This window comes from Phycodurus eques, chromosome 8 (genome assembly GCF_024500275.1).
Source record: "Phycodurus eques isolate BA_2022a chromosome 8, UOR_Pequ_1.1, whole genome shotgun sequence".
Taxonomy (NCBI): Eukaryota; Metazoa; Chordata; class Actinopteri; order Syngnathiformes; family Syngnathidae; genus Phycodurus; species Phycodurus eques.
The window spans coordinates 28152494-28166255 of NC_084532.1; the positions used below are offsets into that span (position 1 = coordinate 28152494).

The 13762-nt window shown below is 41.2% G+C and overlaps 1 protein-coding gene across 2 annotated transcripts in view; it reads right to left on the reverse strand.

Moving 5' to 3' along the window:
* rgl1 (ral guanine nucleotide dissociation stimulator-like 1) overlaps window positions 1–10206 on the reverse strand; it is a 40827-nt gene extending 30621 nt beyond the window's left edge. Inside the window, exon 1 of one of the 2 annotated variants that reach the window (XM_061683421.1) lies at window positions 9834–10206. In XM_061683421.1, coding sequence (XP_061539405.1) covers window positions 9834–10001 — 168 coding nt within the window. In that variant the 5' untranslated portion in view covers window positions 10002–10206. The remainder of the gene's footprint in view (window positions 1–9833) is intronic. The other variant, XM_061683422.1, reaches the window with a different exon arrangement.
* Between the last annotated feature and the right edge of the window lie 3556 nt (window positions 10207–13762).

The following is a 13762-nucleotide window of genomic DNA, read 5'->3' on the forward strand; positions in this document are numbered from 1 at the left end:
GCTGCGGTTGACTGCATAGACGTGCGCTGGATCCAGCGGTCACAACCAGCCAAACACTTGCACAGCTGCGTTTGCTTTCTCACTCCGGCTCTCTCCGGTCAAGCGGAACCTTTGTTCAGACCACATTAAAGCCTCGCTCTCGGGCCCGTCTTCTTCATCTCCCCGCCATCGCTCGTCTCTTATGTCACTCACATCTATTGTCCTCCGTGTCTCTTTCTTTCTTGCTTCTTTCTTTCGTTTTTTTCTTTCTTTCTGTCTCTGGAGAGGTGACGTCATTTTCAGTAAAGGCCAAAGCTTGGAGGCTTTCACCCCGCCTCCTTTGAATCCCACACTAGAATCACAGCTGACACAGCTGGGAGGAAAGTTTCTTGGGAGTTTCATAACCACTTAAATTATGACAAATCACTTTTTTTTTTTTTAATGCAGGGTGATGTTCATAACAGATTTTTTTCCCCCCCAAGCTTCCTTTTTGGGGTCAGTGGCGCAAAAACTGGGATAATCCTCTTGACTTGGATCATGTGTTTCTTGTACTTTCAGGTGTCGGGCCTCACAATTACACACACACACACACACATATATAAATATACCCCCCTCACCCCCTCCCAAGCTAAGCCTAGCTAAGCCTTGAATGAGTCAGTCTGGACCGGGTTGCTTTTCTGTCTGACCTGGCGCTAAGGCGAGAAGGACCGTCTGTTACCCGACAGATCCACGCAAACCCCGATTTGTCACATATGCAACAAAAACAACACATACTAGTGCGTGGGGTGTGTGTGCGTTGTGGGGGGGGGGGGCTTCATTGGTCAATCAACCTGTCCCCGCATTGACAAATGTATTTTGATAAGCCAAAGAGTCCGTCAGAACAAACACAACAAGCACACTCACGCAGAAGCTGCTGTCGGCCACAGCTCACACCCAGACACTCATACTCAAACTCGCCGTCACACGCCACCCCGCCAGGCTCCGCCTCTTAAAGGCACGCTCATCTACACAGACACTGCAAGTATTTTATATGCATTCTATGCTTGCAATTAGATTTTTGTGCTTTCAAATATGTTTAGAATGTGTTTTAATAAGTTCTAGTATGTTTAAAGTATGTGGGAGAGGTAAAACTATTTGAAAAATGGTTTAATAGGGTCCCTTTATATCGTGGATTTTCACCTATTGGAATATATCATTCGCAATAAACAAGGGTTCACTGTTCTTAACAAAATCCTAGGTCACATAAACACGACCAATTAAATACAACAAACTCAATTTTCCTATTGCACATCTTTAATCTGGTCCAAAAATTCAATGATAAGAAATTTGCTATTTTTTCTTTTTTTTTTTTTTGTGGTAAAAATGTTTCATATTTGTTTGCCAATGGAAAATGGGAAGCACGAATGAGAATGAAATAAAAAAAAATACAAACACACACACACACACACACACACATTATATTTGTGCGGCTTCACAGAGTGGGAATTTGCGCCCCCTTGTGGAGTCAGCCGCTGTAGAAGAGCTGCCTTTTCAAAACTCAAGTTAATAAAAGTCCACTTGAGATCAACCATGTCCCGGGCATAGGGTGCCATTCAAGCTAGGAACGCCAGCAAGGCCCGTAACACACCAGTGACAGCCAAGCAGGACAAACTGGTGGACGCCCAGAAAAGTCAGCCTATTAATATATAAGCCTATTTGCGCATTTTAAATCGACAGATCACACCAAGAGAAAAGAGAGAGAGAGAGAGAGAGAGAGCAAGAAAAAAAACCAAAACAAAAAAAGACAGCACAATCTGTAGTTGTGTTAGGAAATGAAACTGAGCCAGTGACACATACAACAACACGCGCAGTAAAAAGTGAACAACACGAGCCGGAATATGCAAAAAAATAAAAAATAATCATAATCACAAAATGACACGCCAAATCCACCAAGTTGTGCTGACTGACTTGCGTTATTAACTGGACAACCAACAGCACCACACAGACATCACAATGCGAACTTGATCCTTGTCATGTGTCCTGGCTAATACCAACAGGCACACACTTTGTGTGTACGTGTGTGTGTGTGTGTGGGGGGGGGGGGGGGGGGGTATAGTGTGGGCACCTGAGCACACTCACAAGCACAGTCCATGCAAACAAAATCAAAGATCTGCTCCTGCGCATATTACCTACTATAGTGCTGGGGGTTTTTCCCCAGATGAAAATAAGATTAAATTAACATCAAATACATTCTAGATCAGAAGTTTTCAAATTGGGGTCCCCGGACGTACGAGAGTCCCCCCTCCAAAAATTGGATTCAGATATAAAAATATACCTTCAGTCACAGCTTCTCAGTAAGTAGCAGTAATATTCAGAGGTTAAAGAATAGTCTCAGAGTATTCGTATATTGTATGTGTAGATGTGTTGCTCCACCGTTTGTTGAAATAGTCGTTAGAAAGGCTCATAACACAGCGATACTGATGCTATTTGTTAACCTGTCTATGGCATTTTGCATTGTTTGTTAGCATGGTAGCTTGTCAATGTGTAATTATCTTTGCTTTCAGTTCAGTTGCAGTAACATTCGTTCTTTTTCCCAGAAGATAAAATATATATTTTTTTTTTTTATGTTGCCTGGCCAAGTTTTGTGGTTGTTTTAACTACACAACATGTATTTCTTTTTGTTTGATGATTAGTTTGACAGTAAACTTTAACTGGGAGTGGCAAAAAACAGCTTGAATACAATTTTTTTGAAGAATTATTTGCGAACTGCTGCTTGTTGTGAAGTGAGTTGAGTTCAGTGCCACCATCCATCAATTTGTTGCTCAAAAGTCAAAGCAAAAAAAAAAAAAAACCCATCTGAACCACGTCTCATAATTGGAAAAACTGTACATCTTTGTTCTTCTCAAGATTATTACTTACTTTTCCCTTAAAAAATTACATTATTCCACATCACAGAACTCCCACACCCACACGCCCATCACCCTATGGCGGCACCATGAGTTGCTGCCCCAGTTAAGCGAGCTGCTGCTGGGACGGACGCTCGGGTTACAAAGGACAATGCCCGCACTTATTGACTTTTCACACCAGTCCCATTATGTGACCTAATTAGGCCCGCAGCCACGACGACACGGTGCTGCCCGGCGCCGCGGGCGGCCAGACAACTTGACACATGTCCGGGGGTCACCCGAGTGTGTAAACAGCATCTTAAGTGGTTGATTGAATACCTCATTTCCTCATTTCCTCAGACCTAATTTCTGGGGATAAAAAAGGTGGTCTGTTAAAGTTAAAGTGCATCCCAGCGCCTCCACTTTAGTTCCTCATGACAACAGTCACGCTTTTAATTAAGAAGCCGTCCATCTCCCCTGAATGGGAGTCTGAATTCTCCCCATTTGAAAGCGCAGTGAGAGAAATAAGGCCTTCAGAAGGAGATAGAAGCCCCTTTCACGCTGGCCATCCAAGCCACCTTTGTCTCAGCTTGCTGTCCTGTGTACAGTGAATCTCATTTTCATATGACCACAACATACCTGGAGGAGGTACTAAAGTGGCAACGCGGACATTTATCGTAGCAAAAATGCGTTTTCAAAATGTAATTTTTATAATGGACGTGTATAATTTGGCACTAAACTGTGAAAGTAACAGTGGTGGGAATATTTTGCCGGATTTGAGATACGAGCGCTGTATGGCGGCAGTGACCGCAACACAACTCACTTAACAACAAGCAGAAGATGGCGGATAGCAAATGATTCTTCAAAAAGGAGGCTTCAAGCTGTTTATTGCCACTCCCAGTTGAAGTTTACAGTCAAACTAAACATTAAACAAAACGAATTACATGTTGTGTATTTAAAACAGCCGCATCATTTTGCCTTAGGAAAGTCTGTTTAGCTTAATGCTAACAAACTGCAAAACACCATGCGCAGGCTCACAAATTTATAACCCTTTATAACCCTTGAAACAATGGATATTTTAACACACACAGTGGCGCAACACATACCGACAGACAATATAACAACACTCACAGGTATTATTTTCTTTCATCTCTGTGAAAAACAACTTGTATTACTGCAGCTTACTGAGGAGTGGTGACCACCTCCATCTATAAGCCATATGTGTGTATCATAGTTTACGTTCACCGCGGTTACTGCTCGCCCTAAACGGCGTCACCTCCCACAATACAGCTTTTGCGTTGCGTTGTGGGATGTGGCAGCCATTTTAGGCAAACAAACAAAGACGGAGCGAGCCGCTGATGTTCAGCCTACGCGGCACGAGAAAAAGCAAAGGTTCGGAGCCTTCCCTGGCCATTCCATGACTGTTTATAAACCGAAAATAGTATGTCATCCGAAGTAATTTTCTTTTAAGAATTCTTCATATCTACCTCTAGTTGAGTACAGAGTGTGAGTACTTGTGTCACCTCCGGAAAGTAATAATGGAAAGAGCAGACACAATCAAAAATCATTGTTCTCTTTCAGCAGAATGGTGGCACGTGATGGACAAATCTGAAACAGGATGTAAGAATGAGAAGTCGTCTTGCAGTCCTTCAAACAGTTCAAAGCACGTTGTCAAGTCATCAAAACATGCCACAAGCAGGTTTGGGAAGGGAAACACTGAGACGTCACCGAACATCAGCCTCCAACCAACACTTCTCTGTTCGTAAAAGACGAAAGAGGAAGGAGGAGTGCTCAATCAGCTTTCTTCTTTTTTTTTTTTTTTTTTTCAATGGCAATGGCACCATTGTGGAAATTCTTAGTCCTTTCCGCCTGCTTTCGCCGCCGGCCGTCACTTCTGCATTTCCAGCTCGTGACCTTTTGAAGTTATTGAACTGCTCTGCTCGTGGGGCACATATTATACGTTCTCTTTAATTTATGGATTTGCTCGCGTCTTAATTGGATTTCTACCTCAGTAAGTGTGTGTGTGTCTGAGAGAGAAAGAGAGAGAGAGAGAGAGAGGGGGGGGGGGGTGGAGGGAGGAGGATAAACACTCCATTGTTAGGTCAAAGTCGTTAAATGGAGTGCGGTCAACCACTGAGATGTTTGCGCGTCTGTCACAAGGAGGTTTAAACTCGGTCATGTTCTTTGTCAGTGTAGCGCGTGCACCCTGTGAACTTAATCACGTCGCAATCATCGAGACCATCAATACTGGGCAAGAACACGATTAAAAATGCAAATAAAATACAGTGGTGACCTAACTTACATTTTTGTTTTCTTTTTTTAGACACAAGACGTCATGGTGGCGAAGTTTACGGTCAAACTAAACATAAAACAAAGATAATTCTACGTTGATGAATTTGAAATGTGATTGGTTAAAGAAAAAGTCTCATTGCTAACATACTTTTTTTTTTCTTTTTTTTTTTTTTTTACAACAACCAGTGCTTCTGATTCTGAAGGCGCGTGGGCAGATTGACTTGACATGGCAGCACATAGAAGATGAAATCTGATTAGACAAAAAAAAAAAAATCTTAATTCCACATGTACTGGAAGCACTGCAACCAAAAAAACGTCTAATGGAGTACAGACTGTGAGTACTTCTGCCACTTGTGTAAAAAGGTGACTGTTGTCGTTCGAAACACTTACACTTAAACAGACTTCCTTTTCTCCTTTTTCCTCCAGTACTTCTACTTAAGTACAGAAGGTGAGTACTGCACTTTTGCCACTTCTGCATTTTGACCTGTTTTTGCGAAAACACCGTGCGAGCTCCTGTGGGAGTCTCGTAATAATAATCAGTGAACTCTTTGATAACGTGCGACACCTCAGCACTCCCACATCATCTCTGACCTGAACTGTTGCAACAGATAGGCGTGGTGGTGATTACGGTAATCAGGTCCGATGCTGCCCCCCACCCCCTTCTTTTTTATTATCATTATTTTTACAACTGGCATGGTTTCATAACATCAGCCACCTTAAGCAGGGGAAATGTCATGACATGACCGGGAGAAACACTGATGAGTTGTGACAGGTCATGCAAAAACCTTCAACTTGCTTTCCTTACTTTTATTTAACGGAATCATGAAATTCGCCAGGACTCCGAATGGGAGAATTCCTACAGTACGCTAATAGATTCATCGAATAAAACAGTTTAATATGTATATATACTTTAATATACAATTTTTAGAGTTGCTGTATTGCAATGCCATTTTATCTTATAGCATGGGAGGCAAAACTATGGCTCGTGGGCCACATGTGGCCTGCTCCATTCTTTAATCAGGCCCACTGAGCATTTATGTGATCAACAGTCTTGTATTATTTGTTGCATTGATTTGGCTGTTTTTGTTCCCAAAATTAGTTAATTTAAACTGTATTTGTTCAATTTTATGTATTTATTTTTATCAGTTTATCTCATTCAGTAATTTGTTCATTTATTCTTAACAATTTTACATATGCATTTAACATTTTTTTAATTTTATTAACACATTGGTTAATAAATTATAATCAATTGAAAATAACATACTTAAAAAAATTATTAGGAATTATTTTATTAAAATCAACTTTTTGTTGCATCAATTTGCCCCCCCCCCCCTTCCCTGCCCCCCAAAATTGGTTAGCTAAAATCTGTTTATTCATTTAGGTAGTTAATTAATGTGCTAATTTGGGTATTATAAATAATACATTAAAATATCAGTAAATACTGTTTGACATATACATTAAAACTATTTTAAATAATTATTTGAATAATTACACCTAAATGAATTATCATTATGCTCACATGTGAGGGCATTACAGTACCTTAATTGCTAATTTTTTTTTTCCACTTTGCTCAAGCAGCAGTATATCTTAAGCTCGCTCGTAACACACACACAAAAAACCACAAAAACAACAACAACAAACAAAACAAAAAATCTTTTAAGCGTTGCATCTCTAAAACCCGTAAGTTGGAACACTCTTAGGTCAAGGTGCCACTGTAATTCTTTGACCACTTTAAGGCATCTTAGACCGTTTCAGGGAGACCACAAAAACACAAATACGTGACTTTTTCAGCAAAAAGCTGCAGATAGGTGTCATAGGGGAAAAAAAGGAAATAGGGGAATTTGTAAACATGCAAGGACACACATTCGCAGAAATAACATTTAAATCAAAATCATTATGTCACCTTACAAAAGAAAACAATCGTCACATTTTGTACCGGTTTTGCAGTGTGACCATGTCCAATATTTACACACGTTAGGGTTCGTTTATCGTTCCACAATTTGACTGAAGTCCTCCAGCTCACCTTATAATCTCTTTTACTGCCCTACAGCTGTTACGACGCTGTAAAAGTCACAGGGCTTGAGCAGACGCATGGACCTGATGGATGCAGTGAGTGAGTGAGTGCTCCCTAACCTTCCCCAAGGCTGGCAAACAATGGTCGGAAAGAGTGCGGCGAGCATACAAGAGCCAGGATGTTCGACAGGCCACACGGAGAAACCATCTGCACAAACAACTGTGACAAGCGCGCGCACACAAACACACACACACTGACTTGTGACTGACACTTTAGCGTGACATCATCCTCGAAAAAGAACAAGTTGCAAATGTCACTAATAATGCATGTCAACATTACGTGAAGGGGGAAATAATTCATTCACTTAATAATTGTAAAGGATGAGCAATTGTTGCTTGACTTCAGCTCAGCGAGTGTGTAAAGGCAAAGAGGAAAAGTGTGATGACAACCACTGTCAGTCAGCCACAGTCCCATTTTTTTTGCTAAAAAGGGTTTTTGTCCCGAAAAAAAATCATTATTATGAGGACCAAGTCGAATTTTTCGAGATAAAAACTTGAATTTCTTTTTTTCCAAGAATATTACAAGAATGAAGTTCTTTTGTTTTCAATAAACAGTTGAGGATGAAGTTGCATCTTTTTTTCCCAAATCAAACTTGTGACATTACAAGTTTTTTTTTTTTAAATGAAAATTCTTACTATTACATGAACAACGTTTTTTTAAGATAAATGATTTTCAAGAAAGTCATAGTATTACGAGGATTAAGTCACATTTTTCAAAACAAAAAGTAAAAAAATATTTTCAAAACAAAAGTCGGAAGACTACAAGAATGTAATTTTTTTTAAAGATTCTTCTTTCTGGATATAAAGAGTTTATTTTTTAAAAACCATAAACCACCAGCGATTTTGTTTTTTGTTTGTTACATACTACCAGGGTCCATTCAGTGAACACAGTCAAAGCCTCCGTGGACAGAAAATCTTGTTTGACAGGAAGACAGTTAGGAATGTTCAAATGTTACGTTGGTGGCGACAGCTTGAGCCAGCAACAGATGAATTCACTTTACATTGTTTCCTACGGGCGGGAAATAGTTTTGCAATTAGAACCACTTGGAAGTCAAACGAAAGATTCGGAGCTTGCACTGAATTTCCTGTCACCGAAGCACTTGAGGCAGCTTTTTGCGACCTCGGCCGGCGTGGCGTGCACGTGCGTGTCAGTCCTACTGTGACAAAACGCAGACGCTGATGTGCGGCGACAATTTTGTCGAGCTGAGATTTAGCCTGTGACACACATCGGGAGTCATTTCTGGGATTCTGAAGTCAGGGGAGTCAGTTTTCTCTGTTAGTGTGAGGTCAAGCGCTCCTTCCGGTCGTGCTACCGAGGTCACGGGCCAGTTTGTGTTTTTGGACGCAAACAGAGGAAGGAAATGAAGGGCATGTGACGATTAGCTTTGTTTTGGAAAAAGCATTCTATTCTTGAACTCTCCCCAGTTCAGCTCCCATCCTTGACGAGACAACAACAGCAAGCATGCAAGTCAAGGCCAACATCTGCGCGCATGTTTAACAAGACTGGAAGTACCTGTGATTGCCTCAAATGAAAACGCAGAGCATAGCAGACTAAACAGTTGTGTGTACAGTGAATGCCCCTTTATTGCGGGCCAGACCCCTCACGAAAATCTATCGAAATACAAAAAGATCATATAAAACAGCAGTCCCCAAATTTTTTTTACACCACAGACCAGTTACACCGAAATACATATTTACATTAACCGGCATAGAAACCAATAAAAACGAATGATTAGATATACAGGGTGTCCAAAATGTCACTATACACTTTCTTTTTTTATATTCAGTTTCAGGAATCATTTGGACACACGTGAGGCCAGCAGCATTTGACAGCTTTAGCTTTGCAGTTTTTGTAAGCATATCATTCCCTTGCCCATGGATCACCAACTGAAATTGAAGCGGCATTGTAAAATTGCTGCCTGCCAAGATGTTTTCTGGCCACAGTTTGATGAAACCACGGAACTCCTGGAGCAGGCGTTCACACAAAGCCAGGGAAAGTCTATCCAGAGGGCTGCACGGGATGTAAAAGTCAAAGGCTTCACGTGGAAGATTTTGATGAATTCAATACAGGTACAGCTTGATCACTTTCCGAAGAATGTAGCTTTTGTTGATGGTGGGGTCCAGTGCAGCCCTCTGGATAGACTTACTTTGGCTTTGCGTGAACGTTTGCTCTAGAGGTTTTGACCATCACCGTTTGCTTCCAACAAAGTCCTGATACGTCTCCATCAAAGATTGTCCCAATCCTTGGAAGAAGGATTGTAGTACGGTCACACACTTGGCAACAACAACAACAACCCTATTACGACCACCATCGGGACACCCACCCACCAGAGACCTACAGTAAATTGGGAGATGCCACACTTATAATTTAGAACTGAAGAAGCCTTTTGGATTACAGGTGAAATGTCTTCAACAAACAAGAAGAATCCAGTTGCCTCGATTCTACATGGATGACTGAGAATCCACCCGGAAATTTGCTTAGGCCAAAGCCTTGTCTAAAAGGAAAAAAGTGCTTTGTCACCATCTTGTTCTAAAGGCAATCACAAACTGTTTTAGGGGGGGCTTCAATTACTCGTGGATTTTCGCTATTCGCGGCAGGGCTGGGTCCATGTGACTGTTACTCACCCAGTGTCGGGGGCTACCCTCTGGGGAGCGAGCCTGGTACCTCTGCAGGGCCACCCCTCCGTCGCCCTCCAGCAGCAGGGTGCAGTCCAGGTCGGGGCAGTGGTGGCCGGTCACCGGCGGCCAGGGTAAGATGATGGCCAGTGGGTAGTGGGAGATCATGCTGACCATTTGCCTCAGCTCTCCAGACGCCACCGCATTCTCCAACCTGGATGAAGTCCAAAACAACAAATCTATTTTCTACTTCCTTCCTCTGTCGTTTTTTTTTTTTTTTTTTTCCTGGCGTCCCGCTGCGCGTGGAAGTCGGCTTGCCAACGCCACTCAAGCGTGCGAGTGATTAAAACTCTGTTGTCTCTCCTTTTTTCCTTCCCCCACCATTCATCCCAGTCAGAGGGAGGAGAGAGGCGAGGAGGAGAAGGAGGAGCCTTCACAAAGCACGGGAGTGAACTTAAAGACAGGAAAGCTGAGATAGACAGCAGGATGTTGTGCCAGAGTTTCGAAGAATCCAAAACGATTGAGGCACATTTTCCGTTTTCCACTGATGGGGGAAGATTCATTTGGTACACGTACACAATCTAATGAGAAATTGTCCCTGATGATATAAGTGAAAAAGAAATCATCTTTTCAACTGTATAAAATAAGTGAATACAGATATTTGTTTCTCAATACATTATACAAGTTTGAAAACAATTGCTGAAAACATGCACAAACTAAGAACTACAGTATGTTGTAGTGAATTGTGGCGTTAAACTGTTTTTCAGTTTTCCTGACTTTTTGGGTGTGGCTAAAACAGTGCCTCGTGACGCACTTTGGAGTCTGGCATGAGTCGCCTCTCCCCCACTACATAAGACAATTAGTGCCTTTGTTCGCATCAGAAGTTATCTGGCGCAGTTGCCACCTGCAGTTAGCTAGATTGCTATTCCTACACCGCGTAAATTGCACCTTCCCTTCAGATAGCCTGCTGACATGGCCGCTTTCGAGCGCATCGGCCATGAGTGCGCGAACTTCACTCAGAGTAAGCTGAGCTAACGATTTTCTTATTTGAATAATCGATTAATCTGCCGATTCATTTTTTTTTTTTTAAACTTGAAAAAAATTCCATCCCTTCATTAAAAACCAGAACATTATTTCAAACTGATGCGGATTCAGGTAATGCTTTGATCCCTGTAACATGTCAGAAAATAGACAAAAAAATGTCGATAACTGTTTTCCAAAATAAAACAAAATGTTTGCAAATGTCTTATTTTGATGAAACTTTATCATTATAATAACTATAATTATTAATATGTACTGCTTTTTATTATTATAACAAATCTAATTATCAATATTTACTTTTCAAAGGCGGAAATTATCACGATTTGGGCAATTTTAAGTTAAACAAGGTCTCTAAACGATTAATCAATTATCAAAAATCTTTATCGATTCATTTGTTAATTGATTAGTTGTCGATTAATTGGTGCACCTCTAGAAAAATGTCCAACGTGACAGCTGCTGTGTGGACTGGGGCTTCGCACTGGCGTGGTCACTTTAGAGTGCCTCGTTGTCGTGGCATCAGTTCAATTTGAATTGTTGAAAAGTACAACCCCAAAACAATGAAGTTGGGATGTGTTAAACACAAATAAAAACAGAATAAAATGATTTTCAAATCATGTTCAACCTATATTTAATTGAATACACTACAAAGACAAGATATTTAATGTTCAAACTGATAATCTTGATTGTTTTTAGCAAATAATCAATAACTTAGAATATTCTGGCTGCAACAGGTTCCAAAGAAGATGGGACAGGTGGCAAAAAAGACTGAGAAAGTTGAGGAATGCTCGTCAAACACCAGTTTGGAACATCCCACAGGTGAACGGGCTAATTGGGAACAGGTGGGTGCCATGATTGGGTAGAAAAGGAGCTTCCCTGAATTGCTCAGTCATTCACAAGCAAAGATGGGTCGAGGTTCACCTCTTTGTGAACAAGTGCGTGAGAAAATAGTCGAACAGTTTAAGGACAATGTTCCTCGACGTACAATTGCAAGGAATTGAGGGATTGCATCATCTACGGTCCATAATATCATCATAAGGTTCAAAAACCAACATTGAATGCCTGTGACCGTTGATCCCTCAGGCGGCACTGCATCAAAAAACGACATCAATGTGTAAAGGATATCACCACATGGGCTCAGAAACACTTCAGAAAACCAATGTCAGTAACTACAGTTCGGCGCTACATCCGTAAGTGCAACTTGAAACTCTACTATGCAAAGCAAAAGCCATTTATCAACAACACCCAGAAACGCCGCCGGCTTCTCTGGGCCCGAGCTCATCTAAGATGGACTGATGCAAAGTGGAAAAGTGTTCTGTGGTCCGACGAGTCCACATTTCAAATTGTTTTTGAAAATCGTGGACGTCGTGTCCTCCGGGCCAAAGAGGAAAAGAACCATCCGGATGTTTAGGGACGCAAAGTTCAAAAGCCAGCATCTGTGATGGTATGGGGCAGTGTTAGTGCCAATGGCATGGGTAACTTACAGATCTGTGAAGGCACCATTAATGCTGAAAGGTACATACAGGTTTTGGAGAAACATAATGGAATGGTGGAATTGAAAAAAAAAAATAGCATTATTAACTTTGCACAGGCAGATTTTTTTTCTCATAGTTCTGCTATTGTATTGTTTTACAGTATATTTTGCTTTTTATACTGAATAAAGTGACTTTTTTAGCTAACTTACAACAACGAGAAGCACACAATGAAGTGACACTTTAAGCGTGCAAAGGCCAAACCATCATGCACATGATCAATGTGTAACATTTCTGCTGAAATGAGACTCTACCTATTTATGTGTGTGTGTGCATGGCGTGTGTGCGCGCATGTGTGATCAAGTCAAGGGCCAGTCATGTGTAAAACTCGACTCGTCAAGAGGATTAGGCCAGAGCTGGTGCACACAATGCACGTGGAATCAGCAGTTAATGTTGTACAGCGCCCTTTTCGCACTTCTAAAGCCGCTTCCTACAGTCAGACTTTGCATCCTGTTGTTTTTAGAGTAAATAAACAACCCACGGTGTAAACACACACACACACACAGAGTGCTGCGGCATCAACTTGTTTTGTGTCGTGACTCATAACTCTGACTCAATCGCACAAAATTCCTGTCTCAATGCAATGCGTCTCCTCCTGAAATTCGTTTGTGTATATATAGCGAGTGAGTCACGAGCCCTAAAGAAACATATCAATCATTAAAATGCCTCTGCAACGGGATGTGATAGCCCGAGTGTGTGTGTGAGGAGAAATAGCAAATCACCCAGCAATGCCCAGGATGAAGTGTTCTTCTTCCTCCGCTTCCTGTGACACATTGAAAACGCTGCTGGATGGACATTTGACTTCCTGTCATTCAACAAGGCCTGTTGGAACATGGACACGCATGGAAAGTATTGCTTCACCTGGAAATATGTGGAAAATGTGGTCATAATAGAAATCAAGACATCAACAGTATATGATTGAATTGTAAAATAGTGAACCTAAAAATACATCTATTTGAATTCATCTATTTTTTGTGGAAAATATCTGCTGAAAAATAAATTTTCTGCATTTTTTTGTGCTTTCTGTAATGTCTAAATATGTAACAAGACGGAAAGCTGTAATTGGTGTCAAGGAAGTATGTTGAAGCGCGTCATCTCGACTGTTCTATGATACAAAGGGATGTTGGGGAGGGGCTAAGTTTAGCCTGGGTTGTTGGTGGAAGTTACGCAAAGTCCGTAATGTTTTTGCTATGCTGAGTGGCTATTAAAAAGCTTTTGCAAACAAACAACGGCGGTGTCATTATTTGCTGACAATTGCGATTTTTAAGGGATGTGGAGATGAAATACACCCGCACTTTCGGTGCATTTTTTTCAAAATCATTTAAGCCATTTGTTTTTAAGGGTAATGTAACATGAGTTTGAAGTCAT